Source organism: Pogonomyrmex barbatus, unplaced genomic scaffold, assembly GCF_055798465.1.
Source record: "Pogonomyrmex barbatus isolate J1 unplaced genomic scaffold, ASM5579846v1 scaffold7, whole genome shotgun sequence".
NCBI lineage: Eukaryota > Metazoa > Arthropoda > Insecta > Hymenoptera > Formicidae > Pogonomyrmex > Pogonomyrmex barbatus.
The window spans coordinates 2830640-2854494 of record NW_028297171.1 but is presented as its reverse complement, the minus strand read 5'-3'; the positions used below and the strand labels follow the sequence as shown (position 1 = coordinate 2854494).

General features: G+C 43.1%; 2 protein-coding genes across 8 annotated transcripts in view; one reads left to right on the top strand and one right to left on the bottom strand.

The window, feature by feature from the left end:
- MICAL-like (protein) overlaps nucleotides 1-21996 on the bottom strand; it is a 63798-nt gene extending 41802 nt beyond the window's left edge. The window contains exon 1 of one of the 2 annotated variants that reach the window (XM_089083468.1): nucleotides 21241-21996. The gene's annotated coding sequence lies outside the window, so the exon portion shown is untranslated. The remainder of the gene's footprint in view (nucleotides 1-21240) is intronic. The other variant, XM_089083469.1, reaches the window with a different exon arrangement.
- Nucleotides 700-16253, top strand: LOC105433095 (regulator of G protein signaling 9). Of its 6 annotated transcripts, none has more exons than XM_025219821.2 (18): nucleotides 708-925; nucleotides 8522-8742; nucleotides 8893-8989; nucleotides 9077-9127; nucleotides 10095-10201; nucleotides 10295-10411; nucleotides 10508-10579; nucleotides 10716-10910; nucleotides 10982-11157; nucleotides 11233-11306; nucleotides 11387-11516; nucleotides 11605-11826; nucleotides 11905-12135; nucleotides 12308-12364; nucleotides 14324-14655; nucleotides 14744-14999; nucleotides 15084-15461; nucleotides 15606-16253. In XM_025219821.2, exons 2-18 carry the CDS (start codon nucleotides 8671-8673, stop codon nucleotides 15664-15666), a joined length of 2628 nt encoding a protein of 875 aa, XP_025075606.2. In that variant the 5' UTR covers nucleotides 708-925; nucleotides 8522-8670; the 3' UTR covers nucleotides 15667-16253. The 6 variants fall into 6 exon arrangements, with proteins under 6 accessions (XP_088939602.1, XP_088939601.1, XP_088939600.1 ...); XM_011648211.2 differs by having other exon boundaries at nucleotides 710-925; nucleotides 10092-10201; XM_089083476.1 differs by having other exon boundaries at nucleotides 700-925; nucleotides 8893-9127; nucleotides 10092-10201; nucleotides 14750-14999.
- Nucleotides 21997-23855: the final 1859 nt, after the last annotated feature.

Below are 23855 nucleotides of genomic sequence, written 5' to 3'. Positions count from 1 at the left end.
AGCGACGACGAGTTATACAATTTTCGCGGAGAGACAGAGGAGGAGAAATACAGAGGAAAGAGATGCGCGCACGCATGTTCCTGGATCTTCCCTCTCGCTTCCTTTTCTCGCTCTTTCGCTCTTTCGCCAGATTCGCCAATATGTGACACACGCACGTGCGTTTGTAGAAGATAGAAATCGTGACTTCCCCAACGCGCCTCGAGTGAGAGGGAGCGCGCGAGTAGAAGACAACCACAGTCGGACACGCGTATATCCTTTCACACGCGTACACGTAGATACCCATATAAACTCTCGCGTACATACGTACACAGCGTCGGCGGAGGGGCTCGGTGCACCACCAACGGGTTCCCCGACCGTTCCCCTCTCCACGCGGATTAGGTTCTTCTCGCTCGACCCCTCGGCTGTCCTCTCGCGCTCCTCTCTTTCGCGCGCATGTTTTCCGCGTGCTGGCCCCTCTGACCCACCCGTTGCCACTCTACTCTCTCGCGCAAACGCTTTGCTCGCATTCTCCCTACCCATCTGACCTTCCATCTCTGTCTAGTCTATACGTTTCCATCCTTTCCTCCTGCATCTCCTACCCCCGCGGAAATATGCTCGACGTAGCAGCAACGGCAGCGATGGAGGTGGTGGTGGTGGTGGTGACGACGGCAACGGCAACGGCGGCGGCGGTGGTGGCGGTGGCGGTGGCGGTGGCGGTGGCGGTGGTGGTGGCGGCGGCGGTGGTGGTGGTGGCGGTGGCAGCGATAGCGGCGGTGTTGCTGCTGGTGGTGTGTGCGCGCGCGGTGCTGCCTTAACGGCGTATCGGTGCGGACGGTGGCTTTAGACTCGAAGCTGCGGAAGAAGGGCCGTGAGCTCGGCCGTGCTCCGATGGCCTGATACGTACTGCGAGACGCATTCATGAAGCTCCACTGCCCTGTCTCGTCGAGTGAGTAGTAGAGTTGTGATATTTCATTGCTCGGTGCCGTCGGTGATGGTCGAAAGCAGCGAGGCAACGCGACGGTAGGATAGGGGAGGGAAATACTCGCGGACGCGCCGTATCGTACCCCGTCGTGCATCTTCTTCTTCCCGTCGCTCGCTCTTCCTTCCTCTCGTGAAATCGCGATCGTCCGCGAGAGTGGCCTCTTCGGCGGAAACCGCCGTGGTGTGAATCGCCTGCTCGATGACGACGGTGACGACGATGACGACGATGACGACGATGACGACGATGACGATGACAACAGCGACGAGAACGAGAACGAAAACGAGGATGAGGACGAAGACGAGGACGATGACAATGGCAAGCGAGTCCACGTCCCCGAAAACGGACGATCGCCAGTGGCGCGACACCACCAGGAACGTCGTGCTGCGACCGTCCCTCCTTCGTGGCGGCTGTTAAATCGGCGTGGGTCGATCGAGAGCCGGGGAGAGTAGAGGGAGGAGGAGGAGGCGATTTTTCGCCGGCGGAGGGAACAGCGGAGAGAGAGAGAGAGAGAGAGAGAGAGAGAGAGAGAGAGAGAGAGAGAGAGAGAGAGAGAGAGAGAGTGAGAGAACGCGTTTCCTCCTCGAGGCCGATTAACAGTTGGCCCGAGGGACGCGAGGCGATCGAGTCGGTTCCTTCGGTACGGCCGCGAGCCTCGGCCTCGGCCGAGGCGCAATAAATATCGACCACGGGAGTGGAGGCTTAGCGATGCGAAAAGTGGACCATTCGATTGGGCCACGTCATATCTCCTAGCGCCCGGCATCGTCGTCGAAAAGGCGCGAGATGCACTACGATCGCAAACATGTGCACATTCCCGAGGGAGGGCGGAGGGGAGGGGCGGGGAGGGGGGAGGCGGGGGGTGACTCGTGCGCTTCCGATTATTAGCGCGCCAAGCTTCCCGGGTCAGGTTCACGCTTAGGCCGCCGTGATTAGGTATTCTCCGCGAATCAGACTGCGAGTTGTTGTGGTGCGGTGCCTCTGGATCCCGGATCCCGCTCGCCTCTCGGATCCCCCGTTTTGGGAAAAATGCTGGGCGGGGGGAGGGGGGGGCTGGGGAAACGTTAAGTAAAAAAGGGTGCGACTATAGCAGCAGTGGCGCGACGCTACGAAATGTAGAGCATTTCGAAATGCCAGTACATAGAAATGTATAATATCAATTCTCTATAGTTCCTGTCATGAATCATATCGAACGATGGCCAACGATTCATCTATAGTAGTGCTAGAAGTATCGGTAGTAACGTGGATCTCCCGACTATTTCGACTCGTATACCGGTGGACATTTCGGAATATGGGAATTGCGGATACAATGCTGGTACGATGATGCATTTATGGCAGTGCCGACGCAGTGACAGTGCAAGGTGATAGTGCTCATGCGACGCATTTTACACTTTTCGGATGTTCCTACCGCACTGTTAACACAGTATTAACATATTAAGGTACGTCTACATCAGTTCAACCTTTCACGATAATTATTCCCGACGAGACATATGCCGTGCGAACACCGACGATTATTATTACTTATCGTGTAATTAGCGTGTAATTGCCATGTGCTCTCCGTATAAGCGTAATTCGGCGACGTGTTTTTTTTTCAATGACACATTGTTAACTTAAGAATGTGAAAAATTTCGACAATGCGAAAGTTCCGTTCGCGCGCTTTATAATTTAACTAGTCGTCAACTATTCATTACCCATTATCATATTTGTACGTTGAATATATTACACATTGAATATATTTACACATTCGTTTCACGTTGTTATTAGAAATTAATAGATCGCAGCAAACGTAAAATTCGACCGATTGACATTATCGTGACGCAACGCACGACAATTAAACCGGCAAATATCCCGTAGACGTCGATCGATTTTTATTCGCTGTACAAGCGTGCCTTAATTTGTTAGTATCGACACGATAACGTTTCGATGAAGCGATGATAATTGGAATTTACGTTATCATGCTATTGCATTCGCCCGATATTAATGCGCCCGTTTTGGAATCCACTTGTCTGCTGCATGACTTTTCAAGGGCTGATGATTCATGCCCGATTAAGCGCGTTATTAAGAGATAACTATTAATCAAGTTTCGTTTCTAATTGCTCTTCTTTTTTTTTTTTCAATTTTACAGTTTATCTCTACTAGAATTAAATTTGTGATAAAATCGAAAAACAAATATAGAAGCTTGAAAGTAGCACCGCGACTGTTTACAATTTACATTTATTTATATATATATATGCGTCACGAATAACTTTCGTGCAATCTGAAATGAGAGTCAGCGACGAGAAAGTTGTAACGCTGAGAGGATTAAAATGACCAGGCCTTCACAGTTTGTCAAGGTTCCTCCTTGCTTACCGGATATCAACTCTCAAGGGTGTTTCCTATACGCTTCGCCCAAAGACGTCCGCACGCCTGTCACCTCGTTACTTTTTAAGAATCGAGAAAAACGACCGCGACTTTTAGCCCTTCCTCGATGACCAAAGAACGAAAATATGGGGCGCAAACGAAGTGGAGACGCGAGAACGTCAACACGATTTAAAACGCGCGTGAAACTGCAGCTCGAATCTTACGATCGATCCGAGGCACTTCGATCGCCGCTAGGCATAGGCGCGATGTGAAAATTCAATTAAAATTTCAATCTATCGCAGCTATTGTTCCGCGAGGCGCGAGATTCGGCGCTTTTCGGCTGGATTCTGATTTCGCCGTTTTATTTACCGGCACGGCACCGCACGGCGACTCGGGGAGACGTAGACTAAAATTGTGTCGTCTCCGCGGAACCATTCATTCAATCAATTTAGAGACTATTTCGGGATAACCCTCGGGATAGCCCCCGGGTTCGTCATTCGAGCAAACTGACCGATTATATCGCGGGTGTCGGAAACAAAGAACGCAAACCGTGTTTATTTTCATTCGTAGTCGTGCCGCCGTCATATTATCGATATAAGTGTCGATATAAGCGAAAAGTGTGTGTTTCGGAATTGATATACGACGACGAACCGAACGCCTTTTGACAAGACGGAAATCTGAAAACCGGGAAACAATCCGAAAATTCGGCGACTCGACTTCTTCCGCGAATTCGGCTGCTATCAAGAATGGCGCGAGTCAAGCATCCGGGAATCCAAGGTCCCGAGAATTGGAGTATATCCTAGAATCCGAGGAATCCGGGAGAGAGTCAACAATTTTACTCCTCTTCTCACAATTGAAAAGGGTTAATGCCGCGCACGCTTCTCCCGTGTTTGCTGAATGTCCCGCGTCTGAATAGGAAACAAGGAAATTCGTTATCGGCCATACAAAGCCTCTCGGAGAAACGACTCCCTCGCCAAGGGAGAATTCCGCGAGAGTTAATCCCATAGAAAGGCGAGCTTAATGTCGCTCGCCCTCGGAATTTTATGACGGCCTTCTTCCAAGACGGTGATTCCTCCCGCTGATATTACTTATTCGAGCTTTTCTTGGAATTGGTCCGAAGCACAATTTTTCCGGATTTCCCCCTCCCCCCTCCCCCGCCCTCCTCCCCACGCATCTTCTAAGACGCATTGCAATAGCCGGTATATAAATTTGAAAGCAATATTTATATCGTTTCGTGGACGTGGCAATTGTAGAAACATGACACAACGAATGACACGAAGGGGGCACGTTACGATTAAAAATATATGAATGAGAAAAATATTTTCTCTTTTCGTCTACTATCGGAGTCTGCCGTATATTGTTTTTTTATTTATCTAAAGTTGATTCTACATGACATAACATATACATACATACATACATATATATATGCCAGTATTGACTAATATCATGTATTTCATATGATCAATTTACATCATACACATTGTCAATATTGATATTGGGCAATATTTATGATGATTTTTGCGAAAAAAAATATTGAAGAAAATGGCCAACGGTGCTTTTTAGATAATTGGACACGTTTGGCAAAATGGGCAATTTGTATGCTATTTTTAATTATTTAAAATGATTTTTAAAAAAACTGTTTTTTAAAGTTCAAAAGAGATTAAAAAAAAAACATAATAATTATTAAATAATTTTTAGGGAAAAAAATCATACACGTACACAGTCACATACATTCCAACTCATAAGTCCACAAAAGAACTAAATTAAATTTTCTATAGACTAACACAATTAATTTATAAATTATCGGCATCAAAACGATTGTTTACATCGGATACACAATCTATCTATCGTACGCGTTACCTGGTAGAGTTATTTCTCTGATAGAGCAACACTAATAAATGACTTATTGGATTTTGTATTTGATATCAGTTATCGATAACACAAAATAACGAAATTGCGCCATCAATTTAAATGGAAGGGCAACGTAAAATCCTTTAAATAAACGTGAGGTTACGCAATATAAATGCAGATTAAATAAATCCCAAAGCGCAAATCGAAGTAATGACGGGATAAAATTTCAGATTCGGATGCGGACAGCCGTTTTGACGTAATGACGCGTTACACGAACTATTTATGGAGCGAAACGAGAAAATGAGACTGTTGTAATCTCAGCCGGTAGCCGAGGGTTAACGATATGTGACGAGGGACATCGCCACCCCCGCGCGTGTTTAATTGATTTCCTCCAGTCGCTGAAAACTCGCCTGTAATTGAGCAGGACATTAATAACCCCGCACACTGAATAATTCGTAGAAACGTACGTCCCCAAAGTCTCAGGACGTGCCAGGAGGACCTATCGATTTCAGATTAGCACGTAAATTGGCAGACGAAGAGAGGGTGCAGGCTTGGCGAGGATGCAGGGGAGGGACGTGCTTCCGCCCACGCATCTGCTTGTCCCCGGGTCATTTAGGGATTCATTTTGATATTCTGGCTATTCCCCTTCTGTCTATATCGAGCGCTTTCAGATTGGAATTCAGCCTCCCTCGTTTTGCGTGCTCTCTCTCTCTCTCTCTCTCTCTCTCTCTCTCTCTCTCGCTCGCTCGCTCGCTCGCTCACTCTTTTCCGCTCTCTCCCCCTCTCTCCCTATTCCGAAATGTACTTTCCTGAAAACGTTTTTAAATTTCTCGTTGACGACTCCTCGAGAACTCGCAAGTATCGCCGACACTTCCTTTAAAACCGATTTCAATTTTAAGCTCGGAAGTAAGAAGGGGGGCGAGGCCAAAGAGTTTTGTAACAGATGCCATAGAACGGCCGACTTAACAACTTGTTTCGTCGGAAGCGGAAAGATTTCGACAGCCAGCGTGTCGAAAGAAGCATGGAAGGAGCAACTCGGAGTGACTCTAAAATGCGAATTTAAATAATTTCAACAGTCGCGGACCGGAAATGTCGGCATAGTGTTGCATGACTCGATGATTGTGTACATTTCATTTCCTATTTTCCCCTCTCCCTCCCTCCCTCCCCCTCTGTTTCCCCTACTTCTCTATACGCCAGACGAGAACACTATCCCCATTATCGCCAGTCGAATGGGCCCAGGTTCATTAACCCGAGATACATCGATATATCGACGGCAGCTTTATCTTACTGCCCGGCTACACCTGATCACACATGCACAAAGCCATCCCCATTTTCAGAACAGTATCTGTTTTTTTTTTTTTTCCATCGAACAGAACTCGCCGCGGCCTTGATGGCGATTTGACCTTGCATTTTGTCGGAGAGATCGGTCGAATGGTAACGCGATATCATAAGTAACACGACACCGTCAGCAACGCGATATGGCGTCATGGCGTCATTTTTAACGGCAAAACTTTGAGTATCGTTTCCTGCGAGAATCGTTCGCGTTCCGCCGTGAAAACTTTCGGGCGTCCTCCGGGCGAGCACTTTGCGGATACTTTTCGAATATCGTCGCGTTTCCAGGCGCCAGACCTAACGGCCTGATCTTTTTTTCCGCAAATTTTCACAGGAAGAACATCTTTTTTTTTTTCTTATCTTGACACGAACCTCTCGGCTGGGAGGTTTCCTATTAAAAAAAAGTCGACCATAAAGCCCAGATTATATCTCGTCTTATGAATCTCCCGATATTCGGTCGAGGGCGGGGAGAAGACTTTCCGGACTTACGAGAAACACTGCGAGAGATTTTTATTCGACTGCGAGAAAAAGCGGCGAATAATAAAGTAAATCTTCATCCGCGGCTTGAAACATCATGCACAGAAATTATGGGAAGGGAAGCGTTTATAACGTTGGCACGATTTTGCAGTTCGTCGCAATGGCCGTTTATTATTGTCGCAGTTTGTTGCGGAACCGCAAAGCTGAGAGGCGGAAGTACAATGAATCAGTGTCCGACTCTCTTTTATTCAAGTTAAACGATCTTTTCAAAGATTTTCCTTCATGCAATAACTTTATACGATCCCGCAATCTAGTATTTCATGTAGACTACTGTAGGCACGAAGAACAAATCGATAAACTTACAATAATTAAAAACTTGCAATAATTAAAATTACTCGATCAATTTTCTTTCGCAATTTCTTATTTTCAATTTCTCTGTCTGTCAATTAAATATCTACGCTGGCCCTGCCATTGTACAGGAACAAGAAACTCAATGATTCAGAATTATAAGTTATTTACGAACTGTTTATAAGCTTTCAAAACTCGCAAATGAAAAATTTCGACTTGGAAGATTGATCGTTCTTATTTATACAATTCCCTTTTTCTCTCAAAAAATTAAATTTTTGCACGGTAACTTTAAAATTTCGAATGTAATTCCAAGACTTGGAAAATAATTTACAATTCTGAGTTCATTTTCTCGAATGTTAGAAGTCCAGTAGAGAAACGTTGAGAGGATCAATCAATGTTAACGACATTCATTTAAATATATTGTCATCAATAACCGCTGTAAAAATAGCTTATGTAAATGTGCCTTAATATACGAATGTTTCTGTTTCTGCGAGTTAAATGTTGGATATTTTTGTCCACTTTCCTTAATTCGATATGCTTAGATAAATAATGAGAGTGAAGGCACGTTGTATCGGCGAGATGAAAAGAGGATTAAAAAGGATTAAAAATTGGAGAAACTATAAAGGTGTACAAGAGAGGTAGTTATTTAAGAAAGTTAGGAAGATATTCCTAAAATCGCGAGATTTCGCGGATGCGAAAGAATGGAAATTCGATAATAGGATCAAAGAATTCGATCGGAGAACGGGAAATCCATTATGTTCTCTTTCTTATTTCCAATAATTTGCAACGAAACGGTTATTCAATCAAAAACACAGTGTGCAGTTCTGTTCGTAAAATCTCTTCGTCGTCTTGTGGCTTGTATATATATGTAAACGAGAAGCACGAGCAATTAAATGAAACGATAGAGAGAGAGAGAGAGAGAGAGAGAGAGAGAGAGAGAGAGAGAGAGAGAGAGAGAGAGAGAGAGAGAGAGATGTAAGCGAATTTCGAATTGTACACTCGCAAGTTTCCTTCCAAGCGCAGTCGAAGGACTCGCGATCAGCGATTTTCTACTTTTCATCGTAGTTATATCCATGCGATGTTGAAGCGGAAAGTTTTTCACAAATTTAGTTTGTAATTATATCCACTTGTATCTATACGCTCTGTCGTGTCTGTATTCGTTAGGTCTAAACGATAAATGAAGGAGATAAAAGGGACAATTTACGGGATATGTTTCAGTGGGCGTGCGGGGGTGACTGGAGTGATGGGATGGGGCCAGAGCCCCATGGAGTTCGGGTAGACCCGTCTCCGGCCCAGCTCCCCAGCCCCCTCCGCCATCGATATCGACACCGCTCCTGCCAGCGACGCAGAGGGCCGCCTCGATCGCGATGGAGGCCTCTAGCAATCAACAACAAAAAGAGAAGGAGCCACGCGTTCACAGGCCTTACGCCTTCGACAAGGTACATACTCTTTTCTCGCGCGCGCGCGCGCGCGCGCAAATATAAACCGTCATTTCCTAGCCGCGTGATGAAAAAACGTAATGAAACCCATGGCCGTATGGAAAGAATCCCAACGGACAACGATAATAATCGTTGATCTCTCTGGCGCAGATGGAGGAGCTGGTGCGGCAGATGCAAGACCCTGAGAACGGGGTACCCGTGCGCAGCCAAAAACAATTTCTCACCTCGATCCCCTCAGCGTTCATGGGTGAGTGCCATCGGTACCTGCGTTGTGGAGTAAGCGTAAGCGGCCATCACGGCCAGGGCACTACAGTAGGCTGCCTGCGTGTTGCAGGTTACGACCTCATCGAGTGGCTGATGGACCGGCTTGCCATCGAAGAATCAGGTACGGGCCTCGTCTCTATGTCTACTACTCCGCTGATCCGTTGCCGGCTGCTCTCCGCTGCTGTGCCGCTCTTTCCCTCTTCCACTCGCTCCCTCCCGACACGCGCAACCGCAACACTCTACCCGAAGATACTACTACTACTACTAGCTAACTAGATACGACACTACCGATAGTTTCGCTTCGCAGTCTCCGATCTCCGCATTTGCATCGATACTTTCCGCTTGGTTCCTCCAAAGAGTTATCGATTACATACCGACACACGTCACACCACACCAGGATTATTCTCTTTCGTTCGAGTCGCGAATTATGAATCATTTATAACCGGCCGGTTATTGAAAAGATGAGAGATTAACGATGCGAGAACTTTCAGCTTCAGCTTTTGCGGTGGGTCATTCTCGCGGTGAGATATTTCCGCGAATTTTCCGAAAAACTTCCGATTTTTCCTCGCTCCCCCGTGTAAATGAAGGGCGTAAATTTCGCCGAATTGCCCGTCCCGCTTCGTTGCAAGCGTCGTAATTCGCGTCGGATGAATTTCGAGAGAAACGTCCTCGTAACTCGGAGAAACGACAATGCGAATTCGCCGATAGCATTTACGAAAATACTAATTCAATTGATATTTCAATTGATATTCATGTGATAGACTAGCCGAACCAAAAGATCAAATTAATTATTCATTACATAATTACTTGGATAGAAAAAGATAGGGAGAGAAAGAGCGAGCTGGTGTTCCCTTCGAAGAAAGCTCATCAAAGCGGCAATCAATTTCTTAAAAAAAAAAATAAATAAATAAATAATTGCTAGAAAAATTGTGTAAACAGACAAACCCAACCAAAATACGACACAGAGCAATGTGGCATCGTTGAGTGATCTGCACAACCCTAAGCAACACTAAGCGACCCTTAGAGACACTTCTGTCGATATAAGCGTTTCCTCAGATATCAAGGTGCACTATTGTGTTTGACAGTAGAGGCGGTCCATATTGCTAATCAACTATGCCAGTATGGCTACTTCTTCCCGGTGAATGACTCCAAGACGCTTACCGTTAAGGACGATAGCTCTCTGTATAGATTTCAGGTGAGTTGCATTGAGAGGTCAATAAGAAATGAAAATTTCCGACTTATCCGGAATCCTTCGATTGTCATGTCTGAAAAAAATTAATACGCGTAGACACCCTATTATTGGCCGTGGCAACATAGAACCCCCGACAACGTCGAGTACGCGATCTATCTGGCTAAACGAACCCTGAGGAACAAACAACGTCACGCTCTCGAGGACTATGAGATCGTATGTAAATTCACGTAGCAATCGCGATAGCTTGTATCGAAAATCTTAATTTTAAGGACTATCTTTCGTAAAAGAGAAAAATCGTGCTATCTTTAGGAAGCTTTGAACAGCCTGCGCAAGAACCTGCAGAACAAGTGGGACATAATACAACTACAAGCGGAAGAACAGGTGAATAACAATCCGTCGTTAATTTTTATCGATAGCACCATAGAGTGACAATCCATATCCCGCATAAATAATAATTCCGTATTTTCGAAATACACGCGACTTCTTGAAACGTGCTGCCTTGATTCTGTGGACTCAGGTGCGCCTAGCTAAGGAACGCAAGAAGGGCGATAAGATAGTGAGCGACTCGCAGGAACGAGCATTTTGGAGAGTCTATCGGCCGCCACCCGGTTGTCTCAGTAGCCTGGAAGTCGTGCCCGTACCCACTCGTTTTCGTCCTGGACTTCCGCGACCTCCGTCACGCAAACGCACTCTCACCGATCTGCAACGTGAGGTGGGTGCGTTGAGAGAAAACGATCGACCGGCGAGATTTTCTCGATTAATATTCCTCCGTGACTTTGACAGGTGGCCCTTCTACGGAACAGTTTGACACGCACGAGGATAAAGGTATCAGCTGCGGTCGAAAATTTGAAATCATACTTTGAAACGTACGTGGAATACGATCCGATGTTCGTACAGCCGCAACCTTCCAACCCATGGATCACCGACGATCATATGTTTTGGCAACTGAATAGTCCCTTGTGAGTAATTGAAATCTGATACCTATGGCGTATGGCGGCAAGTTTCAATAACGCGTGCTTTATATGCGTGTCTAGAGTGGAAGTTCCTACAGAGAAGCGCGTTAAACGATGGGCACTGTCGATGGAAGAACTTATGTCTGATCCTACAGGTACAAAACTTTTCGATCGCATTAATAGAACATCGTGTTCATTTCGCTAAACTCACATGCGCTATTCTATGTCGCAACAGGTTTACAAGAATTCACGAATTATTTAAGAAAGGAGTACAGCCACGAGAATATAAGATTTTGGCTGGCGGTCAAAGATCTCAGGCATAGTTTTCAAGCACAAATACCTGACAAAGTCAACGAAATTTTTAGGTACGCGCTGCGTTACATGTCCTAATTATTTCAATTTATATATAGAAAAAAAAAAAAAATAATCTATTTGTGACGTTCGAAAATTTAGAGAATTCCTGGCGCCCGGAGCCCCCTGCGAAATCAACATAGACGGGAAAACAATGGAGAAAGTTCATCAAGAGATGAAAAATCCGAGCAGATTTACGTTCGATTCCGCCGCGGAGCATGTATATACGTTACTGTTGAAGAAGGACTGTTATCCTAGATTTATTCGTTCCGATCAATATCGTAATCTCTTAGCTGCCGGCGTGCAACCACTACAGAAAAAGAGGTAAGCTCTGCCGTCAGAGTCGCGCTATATCAGACAAGATACGACCGTCGACCAACGTTTCCACCTTTCTTTTTTCAGATTTTTCGGCTTCGGCGGTCAAGCCAAGAAGAAAGTTTCCTCCACTTCGACACCGACGTCTAGCATTTTGCAGCACTCTAACATAGGCGGCGGCGGCAGGCGAAGGGGAAGCGACCGGAGCCTCTCCGGGAGCGCCCACGAGCTCGCGGTGTGCGGCGTCCGTGACGTCACTTCCGCGCCGCGAGTGCCGCACTCCCACAGCCAGTCAAATCTCACCGACATCCCATACAGGTATGCGGGGGTTGGGGGCCCGAGGATGGTCCCCGTGACAGAGACATATTTATCCTACGGACTGTCCGGCGGGATACCGGCTATTTCTTGCGCTTTTAGCATGCTATCCATTCGCGCGGTACCGGGTGGACGTGGCCAATGATAGGCTTATTCGTGCGCGTCGTATTTTCAGGGGAGATCTACCACGACTCGTAAAGATACCTTCGAGGCCTAGTCCACGTAGTATTCAGTAAGTCACCCCCGATACATACCACGGTTTTTTCAATTAAGTGTCGGAGCGGACGACGCACGCGGCGTGTTTAATAGAGCTTCCTGGCTCTCCTGCTCCTCTTCGTGTCCTCGTGTCGCGTGCCGCGGCTCTCTCGCCGTCGATCGCTCGAAATAACGATCGAGCAATAACGAGCCCGGTCCGAGATACACGAAGGGAGAGAGAGAGAGAGACGGTGCGAGTTATTAACGCGCTCCGCTGCACCGCGCGCTCCACTGTACCTTCGTATCAGATTTTTGGCAGATCCTCTTTATCTCGGTGTGTTTGAAAACTCTCGCACTCTCAAAGAAATCATTTTACAAAAAGCTCACCAAAATGTGTGTGTAAAGCGTGTATCATTGGTATCAAATAGTACTGTATGATAATATTGTGCCCGTTCTTTGAACCTCCTTGATAAATCTCAGTGTTTCTGAATACTATCAAATGCCACATTGTATGCGGAGTATCTCAAAGGCAACCTCGTCGGCAAACCGTCGTTGTTTTGTACATAAACGCGCGTCTCTATCTTTTTAGCAAACAAAACAATCGCTATTGACCCATTATTGTACTTTGAGACACTCTGTATAAGTGTCTTGATGTCGATATTGTGTCGTCCGTATCAAGCTTACTATATATACCTCTATGTTTATATATATATATATATATATATATATCTCTGTAATATTTTATGTAACACATATACCGATACTTGTCAAGCACATTATTTGCACAGCAAGAAAAATATGTACCAACTTCTTTTCACATTATAAAATTTTCTTTTATAATTTACATTTTCTAATGTTTCGTAAGAGTGTTCTTCCAATCTTAAAATCCTGCGTTCACTCGAATACGCGACAAGGACTCTAAGAAATAAAACGACATAACAAAATAAAAATCATCCAGATCCCCACTGGGGGTGCTTCGGAATTATCCATTTCTATTCCGCTATAGCTTTTAGGTCTGTGAAGTTAGCACCCCAAATGAATTTTACAAAATTAGTATTGCATTTGATTGTCCACAATTTCTCCACATCATCTATAAATAAATAATCACTTTTTATCCTTTTAGTAAAAAAAGATTATAAACAAATTTTATTATAAGCTAAATGTTTTTTTCTAAATTACGTATGGAATTCGATTGTTTGCAATTTATCCACGTTTGTCTATAAATAATCATTTTTTTGTCTATCCAACAAATATAAATAAATATAAACAAATAATTGAAAAGATTGAGATTATTCAATATTTCAAAGTATTATATATTGCAAAAATATGTTTGAGAAAAATCTAAGGTAAAAAAATTATAAACAAATTGACAATCAAATTTTTTATATAATTTAAAGAAAAATGCACATATGAGTACATGTGATAAAATTTGCTTTAATTTTTTATTTGTTTACTTCGTTAATTCTTTCTCGCTGTGGGCAAAAAATGATTGTTTATAGGCAAATATGAAAAAATTGTGAATTATCGAATTCCAAATATAATTAAAAAAAAAACAAACATTTAGAGATGTCATGATGAAATTTCTAATTTTTTGTTTAATTCTTTGTTGTTGGGAAGACAAAAAATTATTTATGAACATAAATATGAGTAAGGCAATCAGATGCGATTAATTTATTAAAAATTCGCAATAAATTTGGAAGCGCCAACTTCATACTGACACTTTTCGAGTAAGATAATTCCGAAACACCCTCGCAACATCTACATGTACAAAGACCTACATCCCCTCGCAACATCTACATGTACAAAGACCTACATCCTCCCCCCCTAATCGTGGAATGGAGTTACCGCATGCATGTACGACTGACATTGGAAAGAGACATGGACACACGTACATACATACATACGCAGAAACATACGAAACACGCACACGAAGCGCGTGGTATCTTTGCCAAAAGCAAACGATGAAAACTAAATATAATAAAGTTCCTGTTGTCAGGGATGCTGGCGCGACGGAAGCAACAGTTCGCCCTACGGACGACGTATGCCCATGGGAAGCTGTGCCGGGTCCGAGCACGGAACACGGAGGAACGTCGGATGTCGTATCCTCTGGAGGGACAGCATCAGCTGATCAAACCCGACGTGTGTGGGATAGCGGTGGTGGCGGTGGCCACGCGATGATCGCACATCTCGCCGAGGCCGCGTCCGTCTCCCGAAAAAATTCAGCGCAACTGGATTCGTGCAGCTCGTCGTCGGACGTCAGCCTCGCTATCACGGACGTCGTTTCCGAACGGTTGCGGAAGTGTAATTTACAGCACAGCGCTAGCATAGGTCAGTATAGTCGAAAGTAATAGTACGAAAAGGACGGTCGAAAAGTACGGTCTATCTCCAAGTATCATTCCCTTTCTGTCTCTCGAAGGCACAGGTACATCGACAGGCCCCGCCCCGATAACGCGAAATTATTCTACTTGCTCAGCGAGCGGTCGTATCAGGCTATCCGACATAGGTCGCGCGTCCATGTCATCCTGCAACTATCCGTCGCCTCAGCAGTCATTCGAGTACTCCCATGTGGTAGTCGAAAAGGTAGAGGAGAGATCGTCTCTAGAGAAAATCGTGCCCGAAGAGGAGATCGTCGCGGAACCCGTCGTCGTCAAGGAGAGTCAACCGAGTCCCAAGTAAGTTGGAGTCTCAAGTGAGATAGCGAACGGTATCGGGTCGAAAATATCTACGGTCGAAAAACAAAACATCCCGTTTCTCAGGACGACCGCGAAAGCGCCCTTGATCAGCATCAGCGCGATCGTGGGCGATCTACTGAGCGACAACTCCACGATGGAGAACGTCGACGAGGAGGCAAGCGAGAGCTGTACGGCGAAAGACGCGGGGGAGATCGCCGCCGAGGAGAAAACGAAAGGCGAGGACTCGCGGGCCGATACCGGGGCGGATGTGTCACCGGTGGCCGAGGAACCGGCGACGACAGAGGAGCTGCCCGAGGAGTCGCAGGTCGTGCCTGTCTGGGAACCGGACGCCCAACAAGAGGACCGACCGACGACGACGACGGCGGCGACGGCGGCGGCGGAAGCAGTGCCTCGGGAGAAGCGTGACAATAATGTTAACGAAGTATGCCCGTGGGAGGACGAGTAAGTACCTGACCCGACCTAAACCCGCTTACGCTTGCTGTCGCGACGATCGCTTCCAAAAAGTTTCTCTCACCATCACTCTCAAGTAATAATCTCGTAATAATAATGTTCTTATTCGTACGGAGCGCTCACTGTCTGTTTCAGGGAAAACTGTAGAGTGGATGCACCCTATGTAAAAACCTATGCGACTTTAGGTTACTTGTAATTTGTCGTTGATATTAAAAATCTTGCATTTTACATTTTACAACATTCACAGATTCGATTTTCACTTTAATCCACTTTACTGAGCTCGCGTGTCCAGACCGTCGCGCGTCACAAAAGTCTCGATCGTGTTGCGTTAATTAAACGAAGAACACGAGGATCTTTCGGAGATAAAATTTTACTTACGCGGAAGGATGTAATGAAACGAGTGCACCTGCGGGTACTGACGGTACACGAATACCGCGGACAGATTTTTCACGATATCGCATCGGAAATCACTATGTTGCGTGCAATGGCGAGCAGTTCGTTCGATAGAATCGATAAGGCGAAAATATTTACGTCACAGGACGAAAAACGAGCATCGACGTTTAGTCTTTAACTTTGCATCGAGTCACTATTTATATTACACGTATGGCCTAACGATCCGATTCGCTTGTTCGAGATCATCGGGATCCACGATGGATTTATCTAGATCTTGGACTTAGAGCTCTTTTTGTCTTTTCCGATTTCTAGAGCTACTTAATCTCCGCTGTACCTATCCTTGGTACGCGCGAGTTGAAATAAAAGAAAGAAAGAAAGAAAAAAAAAAAATACGCAAAAATTATTATATAAAAGTTAAGAAGGAGGTCGGGCGTTATTGTTTTAAATTAGAGTGCAGTCTCCAAGTGTTGTCCGTAGATTAATGTAGATTAACGTAGATTGGAGACTTAGAAAAGAGATGTGTCGCGTGACAAGTAGCGATGATACGTAGATCGTGATCTCTCTCTCTGTGTTGAGTAAAACGTTTCAACGGCGACGCGTTGCCGAGTTAAAAAAAAAAAAAAGTAGCGAGTAAAAAAGTTTCGAGTGCGCGGATTGGGAACTCGTTATCCCTCATTTCGTATCGCGTGTAAACGCGTGCTCGTGGGGTGCTAGCCAAACTTGAGCCCTTTGACCGCTCTCCATGGTCGCGCTTTTCCCGGATACGCGCTTTTCCCGCGAATCATATTCGTCGCGAAACTTTACGTTCCGACATCCCGGTATATATACGTTACAGAACGGCAATCTGAATTCACGAAAACTTAAATTCTTCTTCAATCAAGCCGAATTTGCGCGATTAACGCGATGTCGCGATCGCGCGTTTATATCAATAGTAAATAATTTATTTACACCCCCTCCCCCCCCTCGCCGAGATACAATCTGCATCCCAATGCGCGGCGCGTTACATAATTTAAGTGCACGTCTTCGTCTTACTTACTTACTTAATTAGATTTACCGCCTAGAGTTAGCGTGTCTTACGCAGTGTCTTACGAGCGTTCGATATTAATTATTGACAAATTTATCGTGACCTGATATATTTTAAGTGTTTAACTATTTCGTGTTATAGCTCGTCATCCGTAATCGCCTCGAAATAATTAATCAACATGCCGATGGCGATTATGATGATTTTATGGCGGTGTCGCGCTCCCCGTTTGAACGAGTCGCGATAATTAATGATGAAGAAAAAAAGAAAAGGATAAAAAATGTTGCCGTAAATCTAAATAATATTAATGTTCCGGAGTGCCCGGAACATTTGTTATCGGATCTCTGATCCTGTTACTGCCCCAGGATCTCTGATCCGACGATAAAAAATTGAAGGAGAGAACTGCTTAAACGTTAAATGCAACGTTATGCTCTTAACTGTACTTTATCGGTGTCTTTTCGTGTATAGTTTTAAGATTAACACATCATTGTACTAATTACTGACGCAAACTACAAACGCAACTGACACGTTTGTCTCGCGTTCAATCGCGAACTCTACGACGATTCTGACGGCCAAATCCTCGTTTTTTTTTTCTCGACGAGAGGAAAGGATAACTTAACGAAAATGAAGAACAATCGCCTAATTACACTGCACTCTAACGAAAAGATGGAAAACGAACGAACGTGAAAAAGAAATGCGGCGGTTCTAATGCTCGCTAGTTTCCTAACAATCGAATATCGAGTCTGCAGGTCACAATTCACTCAAGGACGTATCTGTATTTATTTTCTACGTGCAAGATAGCAAGTAATAAAGCAAAAACGAATTAACGATTGACCCCGTTGACAATTATTTGGACGCAACGAGCCGAGTACGGCGGTCTGGACACGCGAGCGTAATCATAAGAACTCTAAAAGTATTCACGACGTACTGTTAATTCAGCAGCTCAACTTAAGTATCGTAAAGTTCTTACGATAGGTTTAGCCGATAACAAGACTAGAATAACACATGTCCCCGTGATTGAGATATAAGGAGATTAATATAATATACTTACTACCGTACATACACGATTTTGTTCGCGTCACAGCGGCAACGAATTGCTTTTCGATTCGCCCGCGATAATTTTATTGTATCGATCCGAGGGAGAAAAAAAAATGTGCGCTGTAGTCAAATCTTTGGGAAGACACGGGAAGACGAGAGAACTCGGATGCTGGAGAAAACGCGAATTCTAAGCAGCGGAGGAGCCATGGAACAAATCAAAAAAAAAAAAAAAGAAAAGAAAAGAAAAGAAAAGGCGTTACTCGCCTAAGAGGACGCTATTCTGTGTAAATAATTTCCGATATCATCGCGTATATATATATATAAATATTTATATATAAATATATAAATATATATATATATATATATATATATATTCGCTCTCTTTCGAGTCTTGGAAAATATATTATATATTCATCGCGCAAGCCAAAGACCTCTCTCATCGCGTCGCATAACATAAAAGTGCGTGCAAGCTTTGCGAGCTATCCTCCGGGCTCTGTCGCCGGGATTGCCGAAAAATTCTCTTGAAACGCTTCGCAGAGTGAGATAGATCGCATTTTCAACTATATATTCACTTACCAAATCGCAACGAACGATCACCGTAGATATCTGAAACGTTGAACTTCCGGTGAGCCTTAGAATCGTAATGCCTTACTGTACCGAGCAACAATTCTTGAAATTTTTTTTTTTTTAATTTGCGATTATGGTTGATATTATATGTCAATGTCAATGTGGTTAAGTTGCGAGTCATGATCGAGTGACGATCTTGGCTCTATTAATCGCATCTATATAAAAGCGTTCGGCAGCATTCAGCACAGAGCCAATGGACCGTCGAGCAATCTTGAGCGCATCCCTCACATCGCATTTTGTATAACTTGATAAACCACGACGTTTGGTGTACATCGACTTACATTTTTAGCATGCCATTTATCAGGAGTGCAAGTGCAGCTCGGAAAGTTTTTGTCGTTAAATATAAAATGTAAAACACATCTTAAAGACACATTGATAATATCTCTTTGCTATTCCGGCGTTGCGATCCGACTCCTCGGCGAGGAGGATGTAATTATTTCGAGCACCGATCAATCCGGAGGAGATGACACTTGTACGATATGACGTACGGAACAGAAATGTGATTAGCTCGCATAATTAGCGTACGTAGGCGAAACGATAGATATGAATAAAGTCCAGAATATCTTTCTAAAATAGTATTAATAATTGCTAAAGATATTATTGCGCAATGAAGAAATTAACTTGCATAAATTATTCAAGTGTTTTGCAAGTTGCACTCTCGAAAAGTCTGCGAGTTCCGGTGCCACCCTTATACATTGTAACATTATTTTATACAGCGTTTCTAAAGTGTTTCGTTTTATAGTATGTTTTCGCGACTTGAGCAGAATTGTAAATATTGTTGAAATAGTATTTATGTACATTTGTCGCATTCACCTATAAATTGCGATTATATTTTTATCTAGATATAAAACGCGAGTGTAAAAGGCGACGCTTTTGTGGTAAACGCACAATAATTGCGTTTATTACGGAAAGTGCGAGAACATTATTTCGATTCGCAATCTCGAAAAATTAATAAGTAATAATCGTTAATCATCGTGAAAAGATTAAAGGAAAAAAGGAGAATGCAGATTGCAGATTACACTCTCGAATGGGCCGCGACTTTCCTTGGGTTGGTAAAATAACGAGATATTTTTATCATTAGAAAAAAAATCTAGACGCGTCCGTCGGTTCTATCCGAGAATTAACGCGACTTAGGCAACAACGTGCACCAATTAAAAAAAAAAAAATCAGCGCACTTGTCGCTTCTACGCTGAATTAAGAACTTAGTTGTTCACGCGTTGCCGTGAAATCTGCGATTGGTCGAGCGAGGTAATATGATGTTTGCGATTGTCAAATTGCAATGTTACACGCGTACGACGAAGCGATCGTTCAAAGTGCGTATTTTCACACGCAGCCTAAGGATGCGAATGTCATCCCATGAGTGAGCGAGTGAAAAATTTTGCGTATCGATCTGACGTGCTGGATCTGAGGTCCTGAGAGTATCCCGGAGTTCGAGACGCCTGCGGTCGAGAGAGATTCGATTTCAAGGGAAAATTCACACGGGTTTCGGATCTACGGAGCAGATGAACGATCTGCGCTTCTCGCAATGCTGAGAGAATTCCGTCAGGACCTGAGATGTATGGACACACCGATCGACGAGACGATCCAAGAATTCGGCCAACACGCTCTCAGATCTCTCAGATATCTCCCAGTCTAATATTTTTTTTTTTTATCGGAACATTTCTCTCCGTAGAATTGTGACAGAGAGTTGTGTCTCTTTTCGTTGGCCACCTGACCTTCCAACCACGTGTCAGCGATACAGGATTAACAACGAGGAGATGCTCGACGTTGCTTCTAGGGGAGCTTTGAAAATTTCTACTGTTTTATGCTGAAGACGGTTCAAAATGGAGCCGAAAACGCATCTAAATAATCAAACAAATTTTATTATTCTTGAACACAAAAAGTATTGCGCAATACGAATACCGAGCTTATACTCTCATTAGCCCTCTTATTTTTACTTTTATTTTTGCTATAGTATCTTTTTCTTGCTAGTCATCTCAAAAGGGTAGAAGACCCTTTCGGATTTTCGTCGCGCGGTGTGTCGCGCGGTCGTAGATCGTAGAAGCGTTAAGGACTCACGATCGTCGTATTTTCACTGTTTTCTCTCTCCGAAATTATAATTACGCACGCGTGGCGCAGTATTCACACGACGAAGCCTAAGAGACGCGAGAGCGATAGCGACAATAGTGATAAAACGTGTAAATTGCGTCGTCGAATTTGCGCGAGAGAAGAAAAAGGGTGAGAGAGCGAATTACTCGAGATACGCCACCAAGAGCTCTACCCTTTCCTCGTTTCCCTGATCGATTAACTTGTCGCGTTGGAAGAGAATCATCGATGCCACTTCGATTAAACCGCCTCAATTGCTCTTATCAGTCTCGAAGCGTAAAGCCGTTTACAAATCGCGTTTACCTTTCGTTAAACCCTAGAACCTTTTACGTCTCCGTCGTGTAACGAGCGTTATTCGATATCGTCAAAATGAAAAACACACAAAATGTTCGCTTCGGAAAATACAGTGACGTCACGTTTAAATTGCACTGCCAGCCAATTGATAGATAGAAAAAAAAAGAAGACATGTATTTTTCGTTATTTTGTAAGTGAAACGGTAAGACACGTGCCGAAACGCGATATCGCCATAACGTAGTCGACAATCGTCGAAGATAAAAGTACGTAACTCGACAATCGAATATAATAATTACAAGATCAATCACTCACCGGCCAGATGATTCCTCCGTCTTTTCGTCGACCCCGCCGTTTTCTTGTCCCTCCGCCCCTCCATTCTCCCGCCGAGTACGCCGGGATATATTAGGGACTAATCACAGTCGTCGATCATCCGTCAATTAGCGCGATAACGGCACTTGGAGCGCCGCTAAGCGCCATTGCGAATATCGAGGATAAACGATATTAATCACCGCTGCACCGACTAATTATCACTCCGTCGTTCGATTCGACACTCCGGCTCTCACTTTACACGTTTACAACACGCGTCCGATGCACTCTGGACAAATAACGGGAAATGGGAGATTGTTTAAACCTGTCCGAGGTAACCTGTTAGAAAGGTCAAGCGCGACAGCAACTTCACACTGATCACGCGCTACGTTCGTCGACGCTAACGAGAATCGGGATCGAGCATCGTTTAATATCGTAGGCGACGTCAGCTGATCGATCAAGCATCGATCAGCTGATCGAAAAAAAAAAAGAGCACGAGATGACTTACCCTTGATCGGAAAGTACGTGGCGTAATCAACGGAGATCGCTTTCTTGGATTGTGTCGCGGCGCACGGCTCTCTATCTCGTCCCACGCGGCGATCTTCTCACAGAGTGAAGTTAGGCGCGAGTCGATGTAAACACGGCGCGCTAGCCAGCCGGCCGACCGGAATCAAAACAAAACTTGCGCTACACTACGGCCGCGTTCCGATATATGTATGCAGACTGTGTTCCGTTTACGCTTACAGCTATCGATACATAATATTGAAGCGTTGAATCAAAATTGTTTTGAGAATGTAAGAAAGATCAAAACAATATATAGGTAGGAGCGATTCGTGTCACGATGTCACCTGATAATATGTCCGCCGCATTCATCAACTTACTTGTCTTGCGTAATAAACAAGTAGAAACTGTAATTATTTATTAATATTATATTATATTAATATAATTATATTATATTATATATTATACTTTATTATATTATATTATATTATATTATATTATATTATATTATATTATATTAATTAATATAATATTTATTAATATTATATATATGATAATTTTAATTTTACGACATTTAAAAATTACATTGTATCAAGAATGGATCTGTTTCTTTTTAGCTAAACTAGTTCTACACTAGTTCAGAGTTCTTCTTCCAATATAAGAAAGAAAGATAAAGTATGAACTAGTATGAACCAGTTCAGTCCAGTTCAGTCAAAAAGAACAAGCCTAATGTTTCCAATGTTTTTGTACAATATATGCTATTTGTACAAAATATGCTACTTCTGCCTCTTCTCGTTGGACAAAATTCAACGAATAAGAAAATAATAGAAAGAGAGATCCGTGCTCGTACATTTATTTTTCTCTTTCTAGCTCTGTCAAGATGAAAGATCAAAGAAATTTTGCTCCATCCAGTACTATAACCAATATTCATAGTCTATTCTTATATTTAAGATCATCTTGAGTAAATTTATATGGTTACTTTATTGATTGAAATGTAATCTTATAACGATCTTAAATATAAAAATTGATTATAAATGTCGCCCTATATATATAGATGAAACGGAGCATTTAACAAAATTTCTTTGATCTTTTATCTTGATAAATCTGAAAAAAGAGACATAAATGTGTGGACACGGATGTCTTTCCTGCTATTTTCTTATTCATTAAATTTTAACGAAAAAGAGAACAATTCCTTATTTGTACAAATTGGAAACTTAATGTGAGATAATTCTTAATGTGATGCAATTCTTAATGTGATGCAATTTTTAAGTGTGTAACGCTATAATATATAAGTATCGTAAAATGTTAAAATTATTACATGTGTAATAAATAATTATGGTTTCTACTTATTTATTACGCAAAATAAGTAAGTTAAAAGCAGATATATATCTCATAGCCGTGGGCTACGACGAGTTGCTCCTACTCACGTATCGTTTTGTTCTTTCCTACATCTGGTAAGACAGTTTTAATTCGATATTCTGTCTAGTAGTATGCTGATGTTTACAGCATTTATGAAATCATTTCATCCTTTTCGTTTCAAATGTCAAATGTTAAACAACGACAAATAATGCTCACTAATACTCATTTCATCAATGTAGATTAACTTTATCTCCGTTTATCTTGCTTATCTTCTTTTTCGAAAAATTAGAAAATTCGAAAAATTAGAAAAAGGTAAGAATTTAGATTTAAATCGAGATTAGAGTTCTTATTCTACATCAATAGAAACGGATATAAACTGAGCGTAAATTGGAACGTAGCCATATACACAGTGAAAATCTATAGTATATGTAACGTGAATTATAAATTTTCAGTACTGATAGTGTATGTCGGAATACGGTCTATATTCGAGAAATAAAAATAAATAAATAAATAATCTAAAAAAAAACTAACCGACACAGTGTCGTGTGATTTAACGCAAACAACGAAAAATCGAACGTATTATCTCGAAGAAAGAATTCTCACGGATTAAATATTGATAACGTTCTATTTAGAATTATGTCGATTTCTACCAATGTAAAGATTAATTTTAATCTCGATTTTATTTTTTATCTTTTTTCAGTTTAAAGAATTAGGAAAAGATAAAGAATAAATGAAATCGAGATTAAAGTTAGTTTCTAGTT

What these genes read in the sequence shown, in the direction of transcription:
- LOC105433095 (XM_089083474.1), top strand. Translation starts at nt 8,671, where the DNA reads ATGGAGGCCTCTAGCAATCAACAACAAAAAGAGAAGGAGCCACGCGTT. An exon ending in CAACCACTACAGAAAAAGAG is followed by an intron (nt 11,827 to 11,904) that starts GTAAGCTCTGCC and finishes TTCTTTTTTCAG; the next exon opens with ATTTTTCGGCTTCGGCGGTC. An exon ending in CTCACCGACATCCCATACAG is followed by an intron (nt 12,136 to 12,307) that starts GTATGCGGGGGT and finishes TCGTATTTTCAG; the next exon opens with GGGAGATCTACCACGACTCG.